This window comes from Dipteris shenzhenensis, chromosome 3 (assembly GCF_047967505.1).
Source record: "Dipteris shenzhenensis isolate YYH24624 ecotype China chromosome 3, Dip_SZ_1.0, whole genome shotgun sequence".
Taxonomy (NCBI): domain Eukaryota; kingdom Viridiplantae; phylum Streptophyta; class Polypodiopsida; order Gleicheniales; family Dipteridaceae; genus Dipteris; species Dipteris shenzhenensis.
In genome coordinates, this window is record NC_141598.1 from 57,214,649 (window position 1) to 57,223,654 (window position 9,006).

The following is a 9,006-nucleotide window of genomic DNA, read 5'->3' on the forward strand; positions in this document are numbered from 1 at the left end:
ATGACAGACAGTGACATACCCATCACATCGGCCTCCTCCCTTTCCTCTGGGATAGGGAGGTTGTCACAGTCCATCTGTCCCCTCCTCCCCATTATAGCTCTCACACAGATTATGACACCTACTTCGGAGGTGTCATACACTGCTCCTGATTACGCCTCGACCTTTCTCTCCCCTCTCCCTCTCAGTCAGCCTATGCTCCCACATCCCGTTGGGATTGCCTCATCCATGCCACTGTCATCTCAGTACCTCACCCACTCACCGCCCAGCTTCCGGACTCATCCCCATACGTTTATGTCACAGCCATTCCAGTTTCAGCTAGGAAACAGGTGGGATGACACACCAGAGGCCTGGGAGACCTTGCTCATGGAGGTACACAGTATCCGTGAGCGCGAGATGGAGCTGACACGCTTCGCACAGGAGCAGGTCCGCTTCAGCTAGGAGCAGAGGCACATCATACAGGAACACGCTCACGCCATTCGGGAGCAGGCTAGTCTCATTCAGGGACTCAGATAGGATATCTCACAACTCCGGTAGGAGGTCACAGCCATACACACAGTCCCAAGGAGTACCCCGGTCACAGATTGTGAGCATGCAATATGTAATTGAGGAGACCTCTAGATGGGTTGATGTGGCCAAACAGGAACCCGCAAGGGTAACCGTTTCAGGTACCCTCATGGAGCAGCAATAGAGAGCCAGCAAGGCTCTCAACATTAGAGTACGTGGGATCCCGCCCACTGAGGCTACACCGATGGCAGATGCAACTGCTTTCGTGGCCACTACTCTAGGTGTGGCTAAGCACAATCGAGAGGGCGGCATGGCGGGTGGGGAGAGACCCCAACCGAGAGCAACCCATGATCATACGGTTCCATGATGCTCAAGCACGACTTTCAACTTTGTAGCGCAGGTCAGTCCTACGAGATCAGCCAGCGATCTCTATGGATGAGGACCTCACTCCTCTACAGGTTGAGGAGAGGTGCTCTTTGTTGCAGCAGCAAGATTAGGCCTGGAAAGAGGGGAAGTGGGCAGTGGTACGAGAGGGACGACTTCTTACAGGCCCCCATAGGGCACCAGCCCCCTCCCCTACATAGGGAAGCGGGGCCTATAAGACTCAAATATATGAGACCTTATCTTGCAGCATTTGGAACTGTAATGGTACCTTATGGTTAGAACTAGGGAACTTCTCGGAATCCTATACAAATCATGACATAGTCTTTTACATAGAGACACATCAGAGTCCAGAGCGCCTACTACTAGTAGTCAGCGGATACACATGGGAGTTTGCCTACAAAGATGAGATGAGGGATATAGGGGGGGTTCGAGGGTTAGGTGGAGTAGCAGTCCTTTACAGATCCACACTTTTGGGACCATTTCAGTAGAGCAAAGAGATGCACATTTCAGGTTTCTTTGGATCCGGATCCGACACTTGGACAGCCGGGATCTATTTGTTGTAGTATGCTACTTCCCCCCTGAGACCTCCCACTTTGCTAGAGATACTTGAGATGAGGATGAGACATCTCCATTTGCAGCTCTTTATCAGTCCATTGTTGACTTTTCTAGTCGCAGAGAAGTCCTCCTAGTCGGGGACTTCAATGCGAGGACAGGCGCCCGTTAGGCACCACTCCTTGACTTCACGGATGATTCCACTCTACTGCCAGACATTGACCTTGAGGATGCAGGTATGCTATGGGTTTCGGCTGACAAACGAGGTCCACTCACATCTTATGGGCACGCCCTATTAGACCTCGGCAGGATGCATGATCTTATTATTTATAATGGTCTTGATAGATGGCCCGCCTCAGGTGGTTTCACATGCTTTCCACATGGGGGAGGTTCTAGCATTGTTGATTACATCATGGGATCCCCTGCTTCACATCTCGCATCACTCATTTAACTGTAGCACCTCTCCCTCCAGGGGCTGATCATACCTATCTTTTCTTTAGCATTTCCACTCCCCGTCGCACATCACCCTCCAACCCACTAAGTTCTTACTCCACCTATCATGATATATGCTTCGACAATGACCAATCACCTACTTACTCTGGCTGTCTGTACATACTTCTCGCTTATATTGACTTCATACCCCTATTAGAATATCATGCTGCCCTGGTCACCCGCTCACTACACGAGGCTGCCCTTCACACTTTCCCTCATACCACCCGCCCACCACCCCCTAGGACCGTATCTTGTAATAGCTGGTACCATGATGAGTGTAAGGCTTTATGTCGTTAGCTCAAATTCGAAACCAAAAACAGTCTTTCACTCTTCCGAGCGAACCAAAGACGACATAGAAAGAAACTAGACTTCGTTCGTCGAAACGAGGAGGAACTACTGAACATTTTGTTTAGTAACAACTCTAAGGACTTTTGGCAGAGATTTCTAGAGGGACGGTCCCCCTCACCACTCACAGATACTCAGGCCTGTATGATTATGCACGCACACTTTCTGACATCACAAATCAGCCCAGTCCCTAACCTCACATATGCCACACCCCACATCATGCACCCTCTTCACTAAGGGGGGGGTAAAGGATGCCGTAATGAAACTTCATAATGGCCGAGTGAAGGATCATGAGGGACTATGCACTGAATTCATTGCATATGGGATTAATCTCCTAGCCTCGATCTTAGCAAAGCTCTTTAATGAAGCTATTTGTTTGGGGTTTCCACGCACCTGGACCATTAACACTATCTCACCCATCCACAAGGCAGGGGATCCCATGAGCTCGGAGAATTACAGAACCATTATGATTGGACATGTCATGGTCAAGATTTATGCATCACTCCTTGATTCCAAGGTCAGCAGATTTACGGAGTGTCGAGGACTTGGAGCAGTAGGACACGCTGGATTCTGGTGTGATCATGGAACCATGGACCACATTCTCATGCTCAGGTGTATCATCGAGGAGACGAGGACATCAAAGCATAGGGTTTACTATTGCTTTGTGGATTTCCGCAAGGCATTTGACACGGTTCCGAGAGCCTGCCTCATACGGTGCCTACAGGATTTGGGTTATGACCAGGAGATTGGTAAAACCAAGGTTATGATCTTCAATGCATCTCGAGCCGTCATGCGCCAGGAGCAGTTCACATTTGATGGGTCACCTATTGAGATAGTTTCATCATACACTTGTCTTGGGGTTGTCTTTTCCGAACCCATCTTCACTATGAGACCTACAATGCAGGTACGCTTGGGCAGAGGATATGTTTCATTGGCCAGACTAGAGAGGTAGTGCCTCCGCTCGCACTTTCAGGATCCACGGATGAAGGGGCTGCTTTTTGACTCCTTGGTTTGCCCAGCGGGGATGTATGGCAGCCCATGTTGGGGGTCAGACTTGTCGAATACAGAGTAGGCCCATGTGGAGTGGCTACAGGTTCTCATGTTATCACGGATGATTCGCAGTAAGCCATCCGTTCCTCACCAAATCATTCAGGCTGAGTTTGGGTCATCCCCATTACAGCTAGATGCTGCATTTCAGGTCATCACCTATCTGTACCGAGTTAGGGAGTATGGGGATTACACCTCTGGGCGTAGCAAGCTACCACGGCTAGCACTATCCTCTTCTATGGCACTTTCAGCAGGAGGGGACCACAGATGCTGGTATGCATGCACAGAGAGATGGTTTGAGCGACTGGGGCTCCACATGGATAGACTCTCTCCCTTCCAGTAAACATGGATGCTCCATTTTCTCCCCTCCTATCACACGAGGTCAACCAGGTTATCCGTGAGGATCTCTTACAGCTACACACGACCTGGTTGGGACCGAGCGAACTCCCAGTGAAGCTTAGCTTCTACAAAGATCACTGCTTACATATCACAGAGGAGAGTTTCATTGACCCCCCAGGATACACACAGATCTACCTACCCCACTCACTGAGGATCTCTATTGGGCAATTCCGGGTCTCTTCACATAGACTTCGTATCAAGAGCGGCAGAGCAAAGTGCCTACCCAAGGAGAGGCGCATAATGCACATTATGTGACATGTAGGAGGTTGAGACAGAGGAGCACTTCATCTTTAGGTGTGATATCCCCACCCTGTTTAGAGTCGGAGCCCGGGGTCACTGTAACCCTTGTTAGGCGTAGAGCTATGACCATGGGATATGTCAAGGCCGCACCCGTGAGTGGCCAGCAGCACTCTATCGTCGATTTCATGCCTCCATTGCCTCATCCACCCTGATGTCTTGATGATGATGATGATGACGATGATGATGAGATTGATATATAGTCGACCACCGACATGACTATGTTGTACTTAGGACGTTGTACTTAGGACTTAGTACTACCATTCTGCATTTTTTGCATTTTGCATTGGTGTGGATGCTCGTTTAGCAGCTTTACCACCACAACTCGTTTGTACCAAGTTTTTCACAGTCTCATAGACCCATCGGTTTTCCGAAGACTTTAATAAACTTTCTTTCTTTCTTTCTTTCTCTCTCTCTCTCTCTCTCTCTCTCTCTCTCTCTCTCTCTCTCTCTCTCTTCCTTCTCCTTCTATGTCTTAACTACCATATGACGGTCACTTGGAGGAAGAGCCCTAGCCGCAAGTCTAGACAAACACATTCCACGTGCCCACAATCACATAATCTTCTCTCATAGCAAGGTACAACCCTCTCCACACCCTAGAGGCATCCCTCATCCAACCGCTCTCCCAAGACTATAAACACAAACGAGATGCAATTGTGGTTGGAGCCAAAAGACAATGGATGAGCCTCACATAAATGCAAAGATGGGATATCTTGGAAAGAAGTGAGTTGAACCCATAACTACTTCAACAAACCTGGCCCGCTTGTCTAATCTACCTTGCAAAGCGACTCGCCGAGTAAGTTACTGCTGCTAGATTTAAGCCTACCGGAAGCTCTGCGCATCTTAGTTGAGGGGACCGACAAAATGCTGGGCCTTGAGGTTGTGCTGCGATAGCGCGTTTTCATAGGAATATATGTAATATATACCGCAAACACTACTTACAGCTAGATAAACGTGATTGTAACCTGAAACTGGTCATTTCTGATCGGACTATGGATCAACTTCATTGCAGGAAAACGAATTGATCAAGCACAATGGTCATCCTTACCAGCGTCACTGCTCCGCGTTTTTTCGGTCATCCCTGATTTAAAATTTCACAATCAGTCACAATCTATACTGCTGCATGCAACTCTTTACCTTTGTTTTGTAGGCGTAGAAAAAAGCATCAATCCAAATGTCTTTCCCGACTCAAATTTATCGAGCTATTTGGAATCAAAGATGCACCTCCATCATCAACCGTTGTTATAACACAGTGAGTTGTCAAGCTGGCTCGTGAAGTGCTCATTTGCAGCCTTGAGGGAGAGCTGCGTTGGAACTGACATGGAAGAGAAACAGGAGTGGAGATGAGAAAGTGGGAACCAGCAGGAGCACCCATTGTCCGTTCTTTCGCGGGAATCACAATCTGAGCTGCATTGGGAAGCGACTGAGGTCGGCAAGCCATAGCGGTCGATGAAGTTCAGAATTTCGAAAAGCAGTTGGCCAGCTGAAATTCTGGCCACTGAGTTGATGGAGTGTAGGATATGGAAACTCTAAATCGTTCTACATACATGTGATGAGTATAGGATATGGAAACTCAAAATCTTTCACATACATGTGTATGTGTGCGTGTATCAATAAGGAGTCGGGAGGCCCTTCCCGCGAGGAAGCCGGCGTGGCCGGGAGCCAAAATTCGACCGGATTTCAACTAGGAAAGATCGGCACGTGGCCTTTCTTGGCCGTCAAGGTTGGCAGGGAGGTGCCATGTGTTTTCTAGCCGCTGGATTTCAGAGTTCGTGCCGTCGCATTTTGGGGGTGACATTCTGGATTTTAGAGACTCTGAATCGAATGGTGGAGATTAAATCTCCACCGACTGATGATGACTTGGGAAAAAAAGTATGTATTATATATATCAATAAGGGAAAAAACAAGAGTGTGTGTGTGTATACATATCAATAAGAAACCCTTGCATGTCCGTCTGAAAATTGTGCAATCCGTTTTGTTTCAATTCTATCTACCTTTGACGATGATAATAAAAAAGGACATCAATTCTTTCATGCCCCAACTCTTCTGGAAGTCGCATCATCATCGCAAGGCTCTCGGGGCTTGAATAGGGCCCCCCAGTGAGAAAACAGTGGCTATTAGCATTAGGCAGAGGCGGTGTGCATCATAGTGAGATCAAGCTAATAATCATAACACTCAAAGATTATGGATTCTAAAGATCACATCCGCCTCATGGTTGAGCACTACATGATAATGATTTGCCCTCATTAAGCCAAGCATCATTGCCCAATGCACCAAGGCTCACCCCCTAAGTCAAGTCTGAAGTTGTTGGGAGAAACCATGGGTAGTACAAAAGACTCAATGGGTGTTAAAAAACCCTTGTCGATATGTCAAGCATCATCAATCTCATACAACATGTTGATAATTTAATACTGTGGTGTGTATATATGCATATATGCATATATATATATTATACTCACACACACATTTGTTATATTTTTATTACTTGACAATAATTCAAGCATGACAATGGCATTCTTTAGATACCCGACATGGTATACAGACAATTCAAGCATAATGGACATTGGATCCATGTAGATCCCTTTTTCACAAGGGAGTTATAGACACAAATAATGAACGTTTTCTAAATAATATTTCATGTGGCACATGAAAGTGAAAAAATAACCATGTTTGTGAGGGCCATTACTAACGTATGGTCCAAGCTTTGTGTACATGGGTATGAGGTGATGAGGAAATAAGTGCATACCAAATGATCCTAACTGAGTCACTTGTTTTGGAAGTGGAGGCTATATAAGAATTCCATTTACCATGTAATGCAGCAACCTCAACATTTCATTGTGCTCAATGATCCTCCATCACTTATCCCTAGTCCATACAAGCACCAGCTAGACACCAAAAGGCGAGTAGTAAAGCGTTCTCCACAAAGGACCTCGCGAGATGATATTTGTTGCTAGCAAAGACACTGAGCATGCAAAGATAAAAATAGTAAGCTACCACATGTGATTCGCATGGACGCTTTGGATGCTCAAAGACTCTCACTTGTAATAAAATAGATGGATTGGCAATAATGCACAAAATTGTGCTTTCCTCATATTATTTTTTCATGGTGGCAGTCAAAGTTTTCACGGCTGTGCATGCTTCTTTCTTCCTACCTTGCTACCCAAGAGTGGTCGCTTCCCTTACATGTAATGAAGCTCAGTTGTCATGATGTTCATCTAGAGACAAAAAAATTTTATAGCATCAAGCTACTACTAGTTGACGGCAACCATCAAGATTCCACAAAATGATAGGCACCTCCATCCCACTTTCAGGTGCCATGTGGCTTGTTCTCTTAGAACATTATAAGGCAGCTCAAATCTTTTAATTAGCACATTGTATGATTGATGGTAGATTCATGGCAAGTCTTGCCTATTCCTGATAGACCGTGGGAGAGCATTGCCATGGATTTTATTTTTTATCTTCCTCAAATAGCAACAAGACATGATGTATTGGACAAATATATGACTAGCTATCTCATGGACAGAGGCATAAGCACTATACTCTCAGGATGGTTTTCTTATGATGCATGGTCGCCTTTGTGTCATAAAGCAATTGAGGCCTAAGGTTATTACAAAAAGTCATGCTCCACCGTTGGCAGGGCATAGAGGGATGAATGCCACAATGAAAGAAGTCGAGTACTTCTTTTATTGGCCAACTTTGAGATTGGATCTTGAATATTATATTAGGACATACATCATTTGTCACAAGGTCAAGTATGACTAGCAAAAGACATCGGGACTATTACAGCCAGTCAAAGGCTGTTGGTGGGCTTCTTGAGCAATGGACAATCGTTGCTGGGCCCCTAGGTACCAATAGGGCGTCTATAACTACCTTTGTTGTTTTCCAGTTTCAAGTACTTTAATCCTTTCTCTCCTTTAACTGTATACTATACTTTGTCCACTGTAGCACGTTTTTGTTCACAAGTGCCGTATTGGATATTATTGCATTATGATGGGTTCCACGACAAGTGTTCAGCCACATATGTTGCACATAGCATAGGTGTGTGGAAACAAAGGAGTAATGCATTACCAATTCTTGATTGTACAATTCTGACTACTGTTCCTACACCTGACGTAGGCATTCAGAAGACAAGTCCCAGACCTAGGTTATGGAGAGAAGGTGAATCTTTCTAAATCAATCATCACGAGCTTTTTTGGCATCATCTAGCCTTTAAACTTTGCAAAGATGCTATTGCATGAATGTTATGTCTTGAATTTGAAGGCTTTTTGAATACTACTTGTTTTGCATTCCCATTTTGTTGTGATGTGAATTAATGGCATTTAATTCTTGAAAACTTGACAAATCCTTTGGAGTTCATCTTATAGTCTATCTCAACAGAGTTTTGGGACACTCTAGATAGCAAAGATAAACAAGATTGATTTGATTTGTACACGCTGCAAAGGTGTAAAGACTAGTAGGCATCGTTTGAAAGAATTTTGTCATGATTGTTCATATTACACTTCCATGTTGCGGATTGCGATGACTTTAAGCCAAGATCGCACAACGTGATAGGACACAAACAAGTATGCTTCTTCATGGGGAAAATATAGATAGAGCTCTTGCATTTGAGAAACCCTTCCTTTCAATCTACTCAAGAGATGTGATCAATATGAAGGCTATGTTTGCTCGTGTGTGCAAAATTGGCACATTTTCCCTTGACCACCAAGGACATCTTGTTGACTTCACACCCAAACAACTGAAACAATCAAAATAGGCCTACTCCATATGCCGCTTACTGGATGATCAAACAACTTGAACTCTCTATTTTTTATAGACTTTGATTTGTCTCATGTGGATGATTAGCTATTACGTTGTCATTGCACTTCTGGTAGTATGTCAATTGTCTTTGAGTATTGCAATGGCATTGCCATTTCTTTGTACTTGGTCCAAGCTCTTATAGATTTTTCCTTATCAAGTTTTTTGTTTTCTCTGTTGAATGTAAAATAC

The 9,006-nt window shown here is 45.1% G+C and overlaps 1 protein-coding gene across 3 annotated transcripts in view; it reads right to left on the minus strand.

The window, feature by feature from the left end:
• Window positions 1-5,586, minus strand: part of APX6 (ascorbate peroxidase 6) — a 98,212-nt gene extending 92,626 nt beyond the window's left edge. For 2 of the 3 annotated variants that reach the window (XM_087372845.1, XM_087372842.1), the window contains exons 1-2: window positions 5,245-5,586; window positions 5,069-5,101 (exon numbers count right to left, since the gene is read on the minus strand). In XM_087372845.1, the coding sequence (XP_087228971.1) occupies window positions 5,069-5,101; window positions 5,245-5,461 (250 nt within the window). In that variant the 5' untranslated portion in view covers window positions 5,462-5,586. The remainder of the gene's footprint in view (window positions 1-5,068; window positions 5,102-5,244) is intronic. The other variant, XM_087372844.1, reaches the window with a different exon arrangement.
• Window positions 5,587-9,006: the final 3,420 nt, after the last annotated feature.